Genomic DNA, 13,149 nt, shown 5'->3' with positions numbered 1-13,149 from the left:
AAAGTAAGGAAAATAAGATCGGCTATAATTCCTCCTCTTTGGCACTACCCTTTAATATCTTACTGTGTATCTTTCTGGGTTTTTAAAAATTCTACATTTAGGTTTTGTATAGTGGTAATTAACGTGTGTGAAGTTTTTTATTTTTTATTTTATTTTTTGTTTTGTTTTTAAGAGAGAGTAAGAGCAGGGGGAGGGGCAGAAAGAGAGGGAGAGGAAGAGAATCCCAAGCAGACTCCACAATATCAGCACAAAGCCCGATGCGGGGCTCAAACTCACAAACCATGAGATCATGACCTGAACCAAAATCAAGAAGACACTCAACTGACTGAGCCACTCAGGCACCCCAATGTGTGTGCAGTTTAAAAAAAATTTTTTTATGTTTGTTTATTCTTTAAGGGGGGGGGGGGGAGAGAGAGAGAGAGAGCATGAGCAGGAGAGGGGCAGAGAGAGGGAGACACATAAACTGAAGCAGGCTCCAGGCTCTGAGCTGTCAGCACAGAGCCTGACATGGGGCTCAAACTCACCAATCTTGAGACGATGACCTGAGCCGAAGTCAGATGCCCAATAGACCGAGCCACCCAGGAGCCCCTGTGCAGTTTTTAAATGTGTGGATTTTCTACACTTTAGCAGCAAGTCAACTGCGTTCTCATACGTTGATGGGTATATATAGTCTTGCTTTGTATCTGCTGATACTTTTATGCCACTGTGCTTAGCCACTGGATCTTCATTCTGGATCTTTGGCGTTTTTCCTAAACAGGGTACATTGGTACCCTGTTTCAGGGACTGGTATTGAGGGTTGCATGGGCCCATATCAGGAGACTTACTGAATCACAGAGCTGGTAGAACTTGGGCCTTGTGGAGTCCTAGGGAAGGCAACAGCAGTGCCATCTAGGCATGGAGCACACTCTTCCCTTGTCATGAATCTCGGGCCTCCCATTCAGGCCATTTTGAGTCCATAACCAGGTACCTTTGCATTCAGCTCTTATCTGAGGGTCTGTATAGGAGAAGGCCAAGAGTGGGGAGACCTGAACAGTGTTGGTACTGAATGATGTCTGAATCAAGCTGGGTGGGGAAAGGAGGAAGACATATATATGTCTTTGGTGTTGGTGTTTAGGTGTGGAGGATTGTGGTTTTACCTGGAAGTGGCCAAGCTCATTGTCAGTGTCCCTGCCAGGCCTACTTCATCCCAGGATGGACCCCTCTCTCATGGCCTGGCCAACAGTCTTCAGGATATGCTGATTCTTGGAGCTATCATTTTGTTATGTATACTTTTTCTGTCTTTTTTTTTTTTTTCTTCTTCTACCCAACTCAAATCCTTTACCTATAATGTGGAGGTGTGGTGCAGGAGCCAAAGAGGAAATTAAAGAAGTTGGCAGTATGACATGGCACAGTAGAAAAGCACCAGGCTGGCATCAGACCTGAATTCAAGTCTGCCATTCGTTTTCTGTTGCATGGACAACTTATTCCACCTTCAGAGGCCCTACTTGCTTCTTCTGTCAGAGGAGTTAGATCAGATCATTTCTGTGTTCCTTCCTGCTTTCCAATTCCTGTCACCTTCCTTTACCTGTTAAGAGATTCTCAGGCATAAAAATAGACTTTTCTGTAGTAGTCTGAGGCAAGGCTTTATCACTTTCTTGCCAGGCACCTCCTTTGCTTTTCAGGGCCTTGTGAATGAACCCCTTCTGTCTGTAATTATCCTGATAAGATCCTGGATCTCCCTCCCCTAAAGCATGATTCTCAACCAAGGGCAATTTTACTGCTCCTCTTCCCCCAGTCCTACCCCCGACTCCCAGGGATGGTTGACAGTGCTGGAGACATTTTTGTTTTCCCAACTGGGGTACTACTGGCATCTAATGGATAGAGACCAGGGGTGCTGCTAAACATCCTGTAGTGCACAGGACTGATCCCATGACAAAGAATTATCTGGCCCAAAATACGGAGATTGAAAATTTTTGCTTAAGAGGAACCAGTGTCGGATTTTCTAGGGACCTTCATAGCAGTCCCAGTCTGGCAAAGGAAGAAACCTTCGTATAATCACTTTGGGAAAAAAACCGGATAATCACTTTGGGAAGTGAGGAGTCCAAGAGAAAGAACAAGATTGGCGGGCAGGGAGCAGGGAGGCTATAGGAAGAGAATGTTTCCCCTCAGAAACATTCTCTATTCTCTAGAGCAGGTAAGCTACTTGTAAAGTGGTCTGCAGCTTGGAATTTGAATTTAAGTGGAGCTTATCTTCTCTAGTAATCTCTCTTGCCCCTCACGTCTCCTACCCTGAGATTCCAGTAACAGCCAGCCCACAGCAGGCCTGGGAGGAGATGACATGAAGGTGTGGTGTGCTTGGTCCTGGAAAAGCAAAGTCTGTACCATGACACTGAAGGGGCTAGGGAGCCCACAGAGTTCTCTTCTGTTGGATCACAAACAGGGAAGGTTGGTCTTCTGAGCAGAATTAAGAAGAGTTGACTTTTCTGTCATGGTTTAGTAAGAGCAAAGTGTATCTCAGGTATGGGGCACATGGCTTAAAGGTTTAGAAATCACTGAGTTCCGTTTTTGTACTTTTCTCATTCAGTTCCTTAGGGAATGTCATTTATGTGCATGCAGCGTTTATTGAAACCTTATGATGCTGTAGTTAACCCATATTTTTTTGTTCTAAAGTAGGCTCTTGTCCCAGGTGTATGCTGCTGTTATTGAGGCTGTTTTGGCTGGCATTGCATGTTATGCTAAAACTTCCAGTCTAACAAAGGTAATTTAAATACCATGTTTCTCTTTCTTTAGTAGTTATTTCAATGTAAAACTTCCTATCCATCTGTTTTGGCTTTGGATACCTGGTACTACTCAGTTTTGTGCGAGCTTGGGCCTCGGTGGAGCTGGCACCAGACACAGATGCCTGAAGAGCACTGGGCTTCTGTTGCCTGTGACCGAAGTGTCGTTTGTCCTACGAAGGACCACTAATCAGCACTTCTTTGTAGAGCTTTGTAGATCTTTGTGTTAAAGAAAATCATTCTGTAGCATAGTGTTTTAATTAATAGCTTTTAAAAAATCCTTTTAAAAGTTAAAAATAAAGAAAAATATAAAGTTAGGTAAGTTTGATTCTTTAATGTTAGGGAGAGAGCATGCAAGTGGGGGAGAGGGACAGAGAGAGAGACTGACTCTCAAGCAGGCTCCATGCTCAGTGCAGAGCTGGATGCAGGGCTCGATCCCACAACCCTGGGATCATGACTTGAGATGAAATCAAGAGCCAGACGCTTAACTGACTGAGCCACCCAGGCTCCCCAAGTTTGTTTTGAACTATATAGTGTGATTTCCTATAATTTAGTGTTAAAAAAAAAAAACCCTAAAGATTAGAAAATCTGACTTGCCTTTCCTAGACAAGCACATGTGTTCTCGTTCTCTGACCGTTCTCTTCCTTGCTGTTTTGCGGTTAACCTGCCCTGCTGAGTTGGATTCCTATATCTGACCCAGTAAGGAGATGAGAAGAGTCGGCTTGATGCCTCCCAATGCCAATAGGACCTTTCCTGAAGGAAGCCATTTGACATTGGAAAGGTTGTGTATGATGTAGATACCAGAGACACTGTAGCCGTAGTCACCAGCTCCCTGCTATCTCCCCTCCTCACTGAACTTGAATCCCTGGCACAACTTGGGATTTCTCAACCCTTTAGCTGAAAGTTTATGCACTATCAGTTCTCATACCTTTGTTTTTTTAACTGATCTTTTGTGAATCTAGGTATTTGAATATTCTTAGCATCTGACAGAAACTCCAAGGGCAGTAGTCTCTCCCTCAAGGCCAGGGGAGGGGGGGTGGGGGGGGGAGAAAACACTTTTCCAGACCTCACAATGGCATCATCTCAGCTGGTTACAGTTCCCAGCAGATCAAGTTCCAGTGCCCACCTGCCTGAATGAAGTGTTTCCTGTGAACCCAGCCCAAAGAAAGCAGGCACCTGTTTCCCTTAACACAATGTTTCCACTTTGATCTATTGTTGTATACAAAGCAGTCATGTAGAGGGGAGGGGCACAGTGTTCTCCTGACCAAATGTTAGAAGGGTACTTCCCATCAGTGATGTGTACTCTTTCCTGCTGTGAAAGCTCATTGTCTCTGTTTTGTGATTGGTTTTACAGGCCAAGGAGGTAGCTGAGCAGACCCTGGGATCCGGGTTAGATTCCTTTGATTTGACACAGTTTAAGGCAGGCCTACGGTAAGCAATGACTGCTATTTTATATAAGGAATTATTTTTTTTTTAATTATTTTTTAATGTTTATTTATTTTTGAGACGAGAGAGACAGAGCATGAATGGGGGAGGGTCAGAGAGAGAGAGAGGGAGACACAGAATCTGAAACAGGTTCCAGGCTCTGAGCTGTCAGCACAGAGCCCGACGCGGGGCTCGAACTCACGGACCACGAGATCACGCCCTGAGCTGAAGTCGGATGTGTAACCGACTGAGCCACCCAGGCGCCCCTAAGGAATTATTTTTAATGTTCATTTTATAAAGACCCTCTTCTCCCTTGTATTTGACATTCCACCTTCTCTTTGAGAAACGTTCTAGTAAAATAAGGGGATGTGTGAAGGAGAAACTCAAGATCAGGGCTTTGAGAGGCCAAGGAGCCTAAGATGGAGGAACTGTATGAGAAAGAGTCAGACACATTCCTGATGACCGCAGGGGAGGCAGATCAATACCAGAGGTGTCGGAGACCTGAAGGACCCAGGTTCACAAGTTAGAAAGGTGAAGCTGGGGATGTGAGAGGTGAAGCTTGTTGGGTCAAGGTCCCGGGGTACGAGAAGGCAGTCACTGCTTAGAAGAGCCTGGCTCTGGGCCTCCATGCCCTCTCAGGTCATTGACACCCTGAGCCTGGCCCTGCCTCAGGGGCTAGATGCTGTGGGAATTGGGCTTGCTGGCAGTCTAAGCATCACACATCTCCTGGCACATCACAGAGGCTCTCTGTGTGGTCTGTGTCCATAGCAAAACTTTCATGAACCCACTCCACCCAACCCTCTGTACCATATGAGGACCACTAGGTGCACTTTTTTGCAAAGGAGACCGAAGACCCCAACATTGGGGAATTTCTTTAAGAACTCTATGGGACATGCCCTGTGGTGCCTCATCTCTGTACCCCACATTTTCTTACATCTACAGCCCTGGGTAGTGAGAAGGAGTATTGACAACAATAAGTCAGTCAATTGATCTAACAAGAGTTCTATCGCTGTAACTCCAGGAGTGGAGGGAAGAGCCAGATCTCTTTGGTGCAAGGCTTAAGGTTCCTTTCCTGTGGGTCTTCTGGATCTTGTAGCTCAGGCCCTGAGAGGAAGGGGACAGAGGAAGTTCGTTCCCTTAAGGCCTTGCACTGGCCTGGATTGTCTGTTCCTGGAAGACCTGAATTTGAGAAAGCACCTTTGATTTCCAGCTCTGTGACTTTGGGCAAGACAAGGAGCTCTCTGAACATCTGTTTCCTCATGTTCCCACTGTGCTGAAAGACTAGGCATGTAAACGTTAGCTGCTGTTGCATGGGGCTCTTCTGTGTCACCATCAACACAGCTGGCCTATTCATTTTCTCCTTTCTTCAGGGCCTTGCATAGGCCACTCAGCCTCTCCAGGACAGGCTACCTTTCAACCCCAAGGCCTTTTAGCCCCAGGTATACCTCCCAGCTGGAGGAAGGATTGGCAAGGAACGAATACCGGGCAATAGGAGAAGCGTCTCCCATGGCCAGCCCTCCGTCTGGAGCCCCACTCCCTTCTTCTCTCCACAAGATCACTTTACTGAGTACCCTCACACTACATCAGATTAGCAAACCATCTCCCAAGAGGAACACAGGATTTGGCCTCTGCTTGGGCTCTGAGCAGAGATGGCAGCTTGACCCAAAAGTAGTAAAGAAGAGCAGGATTAGGACAATATGTCACAGCTGTCATAGCTATGGGGCAGGAGGCCGTGGGCCACTAGAGGGTCTTCCCAGTCTGCAATAGACCGTAGTTCTGTCACATGGTTCTCTTGTGCTCTGTCCAAGAGTCAAGGCAGCCCTGAGAATCTGCACAGAGGAAGAGCTATGACGAGTCAGACCCTGGCCCCACACTTGGGAAGGGTGCCATGAGGGCCCAGCACAGGTGCATTGCAGCTGTAGGTGTCTGGGGAGGGCACCAACGCTGTGGTCACCAGGAGCAGACTGACTTCTTTTGTTTTGGGCCTACAGCTCCAAGATGACTTTTCATATACATGCTGTGAATAATCACGGAAGGTAAGTGTATGTTTGTGGTGCATACTCATTTGGGGCAAGTTTTAGGAACAAAGAAGAAGAGAGAGGCTGTCTTGTAACTGCTGATGTGGGTGGTCTTCATAGAGTTCCACACCTGGCAACAGCATTATGCCAGGGTTGGGCTTGGGGCTGGCTACACTCATCTGAGACTTTCTGCCCTGAGTGCTTCCCACTGAAACATCGGGCATGGGGGTAGGAGGTGGACCTAATTCCCTCCAGCAGCCTATGTACTAATTCTACTTACATGCAACCCAGTGCCTTGAAAAGCCCTGAAAGAAATCTAGGTCTGTGGGTTGCCGCCAAGTTGAGAAAAGAGAACATTGTAAATGTAATATATATCTCTTTCCTCCTCTAGGATTGTGCCTCTGGACAGTGAAGATAGCTTATATTTCGTGAAGACGGTAAGCAGAGCTGTTTTAAGTCAGCTGGCAGAGAATGGCCTCTAGAGGGACATCTGCAAGGGGTGAGATAGGAGGATGTGGGATTCTTGGGCAGTCCGTCCCTTACCTGAGGAAACTGGTCTATTCGCAGGAGCATTTCAGCTGCAGAGGGAGTGGGGAGCCTGTGCTTTCTGAGGGTGCCCAGGCAGCTGTGCCAGGCCCACCACATCATACCCCCATGCCTAGGCTCCCAGGGCCCAGAGTCTTAGCTGGAGGCTAGGAGAGACACTTCTTCCTAAGGTTAGGAAGGCTTCCTCTAAGTGACTGTGATTGCTCTGACCTCATATGGAAATGTGAGCAGAGGACAAGCCTGCCTCAATACAGGCTGAGTTTTCAGTGGCTTCTCTGTGTTCCACAGCTTGTGCTGATGCCCTTATTAACAGGGGTCTGTGAAAATAAATAAAAACAAATAGATAACAACAACAACAACAACAACAAAATGGGGCCTAAGCCACCAGTGAAGAGGGTGGTCAGAGCAGAACTTTCAGACCCATGTGCTGGGAGCACAGTGATGGGCCATTTGGGTGGTTTACAGATGCAGAAATATAGGTCCCCAGGTCAGCTGACTGGCATGGCCTAGGGGAGCAGTTTCTAGATTAGTTGCTCCTGGTCACAAGCCAAGTCCTCCGTTTATCCCAGTGCATCCTGATGTGTAGATGATCGGCAAGCAACGCGTGAGAGGATAGTGGCCCATCCAGCCAAGAGTCTGGTTGAAATAGATATGGGCACAGATTATGCCTTGAGTCTGTTCTACGGCTACTGCCTAAGCCTTAATTCCAGTGAGCTTTTAGTCACCAGGAACTTGGTGCACAGGTGTGGATGATTCCGTGCAGATGCATGCCCACCACCATCACCAGTGGAAAACAGTCGTGTTATCTAAAGAAAGTAGTACATGGGGTGCCTGGGTGGCTCAGTTGGTTAAGCATCTGACTTTGGCTCAGGTCATGATCTCACGATTTATGGGTTCGAGCCCTGCATCGGGCTCTGCGCTGACAGCTCAGAGCCTGGAGCCTGCTTCAGATTCTGTGTCTCCTTCTCTCTGCCCCTCCCCCACTTCTGCTCTGTCTCTGTCTTTCAAAAATTAAAAAATTAAATTAAAAAAAGTAGTACAAGAGGGGTAACTTTAAGGTTGTAATTTCTCTTTTTATAATGTATCTGTTCCCTGTATCTGTCACCATTTCGTATTGATGTTTGTTTAGATTTTATTAATTGACATAATCAAGAAGCCAGGAAATGCTTTCTGATATTAAGTGATAGTACTTTATCTCCTTGCCAGAAGTTAAGCCCTGACGTCTCTACTTAGGCTGTTGTGCAGTGCTTTGGAAGGTGCTTTGCACAATAGAAGGTAGTCAGGAGTCCAGTGGAATCATATTATTGTGTTAAGTATGCATTCAGCAGCCGCTAATGAAATAAGAAAGAAGAGAGAAGTTGTTGTTTTCAGTCCAAATCCTGTCCTCCCTTCCACGCTGAGATGAGGTTCTGCCTTTTAATTTTCTCTCTCCCCTTCCTCAATATCAGAAGCCAAATATGAAAGTAAGGTGTTGGGTATAACCCACAGGATTGTCTTCCTGATTGATCTAGGAACCAAAGTGGTATTCTCATTGCCACTTAAGAGAGACCACATAGCTCAGGAAGGTTTTGTATCTTTAGATGTTTAAAATTCTTTGGAGCAGATTAAGATAAAAAACCCCAGTTGTCAGACCTACTCAGAAAGCTAACTAAAACAGGGGCACCTGGCTGGCTTAGTGAAGTGTGTGACTCTTGATCTCAGGGTTGTGGATATGAGCCCAGTGTTGAGTGTAAAGATTACTTAAAAATAAATCTTAAAAAAAAAAAAAAAAAAAAAAAAGAGGGGCACCTGGGTGGCTCAGTGGGTTGAGCATCCAACTTCAGCTCAGGTCACGATCTCACGTTCCATGAGTTCAAGCCCCGTGTTGGGCTCTGTGCTGATAGCTCAGAGCCTGGAGCTGACTTCAGATTCTGTGTCTCCCTCTCTCTCTGCCCTTCCCCTTCTCTAGCTCTGTTTCTCTCTCTGTCTCTTTTTAAAAAATAAAATTATTTTAAACAAAAATTTATTTTAAAAAAGAAAAGTTAGGGGCGCCTGGGTGGCGCAGTCGGTTAAGCGTCCGACTTCAGCCAGGTCACGATCTCGCGGTCCGTGAGTTCGAGCCCCGCGTCAGGCTCTGGGCTGATGGCTCGGAGCCTGGAGCCTGTTTCCAATTCTGTGTCTCCCTCTCTCTCTGCCCCTCCCCTGTTCATGCTCTGTCTCTCTCTGTCCCAAAAATAAATAAACGTTGAAAAAAAAAATTAAAAAAGAAAAGTTAACTAAACTATAAAAGCCTACCTGTCATTTTTGTACATTCTTTTTTCATGATGACATGAGAAATTAACAACTTCGGCTTTAACTCTGTTTTTTTCCTCAACTCTTCTGCTTTTTTGTGTTTAGGGATCTAGCAATTTCTTCAAGAGCCCCAGGTCTCTTTTGTCTCTGTGCTGAGGGTGGTGCAGGGGTCCCAGGCAAGGACAAAGATGTGTGAAGGTGGGCTCTGCTTCAGGAGCCCTGCACCTGGGCATTCATTCAGCAACGTCAGACCAGGAGGAGACGGTACCTGAGAGGGCTCCTTGTGCCACTCATCATGTCCCTCACCAGATTTTCAATCTTTCTAGACCCTGGCTCTGGCTCATACTATTTTCTGCATTTCTTCTGCTAGATTCCTCCCTCCCCCTCCCCCCTCCACCCCCCAAATTGTTCCATTTTCGTTAGTTTTAATATAAATTAGGACTTACTTACCAGATATTCAAGAACTCTGTTGCTCCAATTTTTTTCCAGCCTGCTGAAGGCTGTATTTTATCTTGCCATAAAAACTTATATAGTTTTCTCTTAATTTTCTTGGTAGTGAAAGAAGCATTTGCAGGTGTCAGTATATATATACCCAGAAATATCCATGAAGACTTATGTACTAAATGATTGACTACCTTTCTAGGCTTGTCCAGAACTTGAGCCCAAACCAAAAAAGGAGTTGGTGAGCATATTGATGTGCCAGGATGTGAAGAGTATGCGAGGGTACAAAAAAAACCCTGGAAGAAACGCCCTCAACTCTTGAGAGGCCAGGGCCTCATCACAATTAAGAAGGAAGGCTGTTATGTTTCTCTTAGGGAAGATAGACAATTTGAGGGACTTTATAGAAGAAGCATAAAAATACTCCACTGGCCCAGAGCTCCAGGATGGCTTATTCAGTTAAGCATCCAACTCTTGATTTCAGCTCAGGTCATGATCTCATAGTTTGTTAGTTCGAGCCCCACGTTGGGCTCTGCTTTCACAGTGCAGGGCCTCCTTGGGATTCTCTGTCTCCCTCTCTCTCTGCCCTTCCTGCTCACTCTTTCTCTTAAAATAAATAAATAAACTTTAAAAGAAAAATGCTCCTCTAGCCCAAGTGTGTCTCTGATGCAGCAGCAGTTGCAGAGATGCCTGGGTAATGCTGAGGTTCTCTCCCAGTTCTGAGATGTAGTTCAGGATAACTTTCGTTTTCCTTAGAAACTCTTGAGTATTCTTTTGAAATGTGCCTTAAAGCAGCATTTTGTGGTCTGTTTCTTAAAGGTCTCTCCCTGAAAGTTTAAGACTGACAACTGGCCTAACTCTGTTTTCTCATTTGATATAGGCTTGTATGACTGTCTATGACATTCCTGACTTGCTGGGAGGAAGGGGGTGTTTAGGGTCTGTGGTCTTCTCAGAATCCTTTTTGACATCTCAGATCTTGGTTAAAGAAAAGGGTAAGTGTTTATAAGAGGTCTTTAGAAAGCAAAACTTGAGTTTGTTTTGGCAAAATAAGTTATATATAATTTCATAGTACATATGTATATATAAATCATATATAATAATTATACATTATTGTATATTGTGATCTAATTATACATAATGTGTTATTAACATTAATATATAACATTATTTTCACATATACAGCCTTATTGGTAGTTAGGAAGAAGCAATTTTAAATAATAATTAGATCCTTTTTTTTAACCTTTGCACTACCTTGATAAAAATTAAAAGTGTAGATAAAAAGGACTCATTCCCAGGACTCTTCATTTAAATGTGTAATTCTATTTGTTGTAAGAAAAGTAATAGAGTTCATATCACAGGGAAAACTTTATTCCTCCCCTCTTAGTCTCCCTGTCCCCAGATGAGGAGGTTTTAAATTTCTGAGAGCATAAGATTTTGTATACTAATAAGAGGATCCCTCGCTCCTGAGAAGGGGAGGGGGTGTTAGCTGTTGGGCCTACAAGGTGGGCCAGGTAGTAAGCAGTAACTAGCATGTCTGTGGTCTTCCTGCAGATGGCACTGTTACCACAGAAACCAGCTCCATAGTCCTGACAGCCGCCATACCCAGATTCTGCTCCTGGCTGGTTAGTGTTATTCATCCAATGGAAGTGGACTTAAATGTGGAGAAATTGGGGAGAACATCTGAAGAAGAGCCTCTTCATTGGGTCCCCGGTGGGGTGTTAGATCCTAAACTAGCTGTTGTTCAGGAATGGAAGTTATTATCTGAGCTCTTTGTGTTTATGCAAACGAATCTAGTTTCTTTAACTCTCCCCTAATCTCGGGAAAGTGCCAAACGAAAGGAACTAAATGATTTCGGTCCCTGTTAAATTATTGAAAGAAAGACGTTAACACCTTCATGTTCCATATGAGGACACTGAGGCTAAGAAATTGACCAGCCTGTCTAAAGTCACACAGATAGTGCGGAATAGATCACATGGCTCCCTTCTCTGGTCAGAATGGTTGCTGCTGAGTTTTTACAGCAGTGATTTCTCTACATGTGGAAGGGTCCCATCTGCACCAGTGGGACTTGGTCTGAAACTGTGGTGCCGTGGGACACAGAAAGTATGACAGTAATGAGTGAAGTAATGGTCTAAGTACCTATTTTAGACTCTGTTTATATTGTTCCTACAATTCTGACATGGAAAGGGAAGAATCAGCCTCAGAGATGAACACATTTAAAGGAGAATGCACTCAAAATATTTTAATATGTTCTCTTCCCTTCATCCTTACAAATAGTTGTTTTTCCCTAAAATATAATTGGAGACAAAGACATCATTTCCACATATTGTAGGCTCATTTAGCTGGACCTCAGGTCCCAGTGAGAGAACCCACCATGGCTTTGGGCTCTAAGACTTGATGACTGGCAGCCAGCCAACTCTGCCAGCCATCAGGGCCTGAGAGCATGGGATTTGGTCGAGGGGCTGCCCTGTCTCCTGGAAATATTTGAACATGGGGGAAACCTAGCAGAATTTTACCCTTGAAGTAGGAAACTGAAGTTTGCACTCCTTTTGGATACAGGTAGAAGATAATGAAGTAAAATTGTCTGAGAAAACCCAGCAAGCAGTTAAGGTAAGCAGCCTTTTTATTCTTAATGTTAACATTGTATCAAAATGAAATGTAAACAATTTATGAAGATAATTTGGAATATTTCATTGTAGAGCTGATCTGAAGGATATGTTCCTCTCTGTCTCAATTCCTGCTTGCATTCTTCCCCTCCTGGCAAAGCTCTAGAAATAACCGTTTCTCTCTGTCACCCCTCCCCTGCTCTCACTGTGTGTCTCTCAAAAATAAAAAAACATTAAAAATTAAAAAAAAAAAGTGGGGGGGTGTTGGCGCCTGGGTGGCTCAGTCAGTTGAGCATCTGACTTCTGACTTCAGCTCAGGTCATGATCTCGTGGTCCATGGGTTCAAGCCCCTTGTCGGACTCTGTGCAGACAGCTCAAAGCCTGGAATCTGCTTCAGATTCTGTGACTCCCTCTCTCTTTGCCCCTCCCCCACTCATGCTCTGTCTGTCTCTCTCAAAAATAAATAAAAATAAACCTTAAAAAAATTTTTTTAAATAACCATTTAATGGGATGCACAGTTAGAGGGGATTTGTTCCGCCATTTAGGCCTTTTGGTGTGTTGTGGGTTTTTTTTTTTTAATGTTTATTTATTTATTTTGAGAGAGAGAGGAAGTGCGAGTGAGGGGAGGAGCAGAGGGAGAGAGAGAATCCAAGTAGGTTCTGCACTGTCAGTGCAGTGCCCAGCGTGGCCCTATCTCACGAACCACAAGATCATGACCTGAGCCAAAATCAAGAGTTGGACGCCCAGGTGACCAACCTATCCAGGTGCCTCTGGTGTGTTTTTTTTAATCTCCCTGTACTATTATAAGCAGATCTCAGGTTGACCTAGACACACAGAACTGAGAGGTCAAGGCTTTGGGCCAAGGAGAACTGCTTCTAGTGGCTAGAAATCCACTGGAGCATGAACAAGCGTAGCAGGCATTGGTGCCTGGACTCAGAGAGGACCTCACATTCTTTTCTTCGGCACAGGTCAAGAATGCCAGTAACATGACAAAGAGCCAGGCAGTGCCAGAGGTGTGGAAGAAATTGGGTATATCTGAGGCTACTAAGCAGCTTTGTAGATAGACAAATGGGCAAAACTTTTGATTCTGTG

General features: G+C 44.9%; 1 protein-coding gene across 3 annotated transcripts in view; it reads left to right on the top strand.

Moving 5' to 3' along the window:
* Positions 1–13,149, top strand: part of DNAAF9 (dynein axonemal assembly factor 9) — a 132,012-nt gene that overhangs the window by 58,367 nt on the left and 60,496 nt on the right. For 2 of the 3 annotated variants that reach the window (XM_043602785.1, XM_043602784.1), the window contains exons 13-19: positions 2,650–2,737; positions 4,111–4,187; positions 6,173–6,217; positions 6,591–6,636; positions 10,335–10,446; positions 11,006–11,076; positions 12,011–12,061. In XM_043602785.1, the coding sequence (XP_043458720.1) occupies positions 2,650–2,737; positions 4,111–4,187; positions 6,173–6,217; positions 6,591–6,636; positions 10,335–10,446; positions 11,006–11,076; positions 12,011–12,061 (490 nt within the window). The remainder of the gene's footprint in view (positions 1–2,649; positions 2,738–4,110; positions 4,188–6,172; positions 6,218–6,590; positions 6,637–10,334; positions 10,447–11,005; positions 11,077–12,010; positions 12,062–13,149) is intronic. The other variant, XM_043602786.1, reaches the window with a different exon arrangement.

The sequence above is a fragment of the Prionailurus bengalensis genome, chromosome A3, assembly GCF_016509475.1.
Source record: "Prionailurus bengalensis isolate Pbe53 chromosome A3, Fcat_Pben_1.1_paternal_pri, whole genome shotgun sequence".
In the NCBI taxonomy this organism is placed as follows: domain Eukaryota; kingdom Metazoa; phylum Chordata; class Mammalia; order Carnivora; family Felidae; genus Prionailurus; species Prionailurus bengalensis.
The sequence above is the reverse complement of the archived record's forward strand: the minus strand, read 5'-3'. Positions and strand labels throughout refer to the sequence as shown.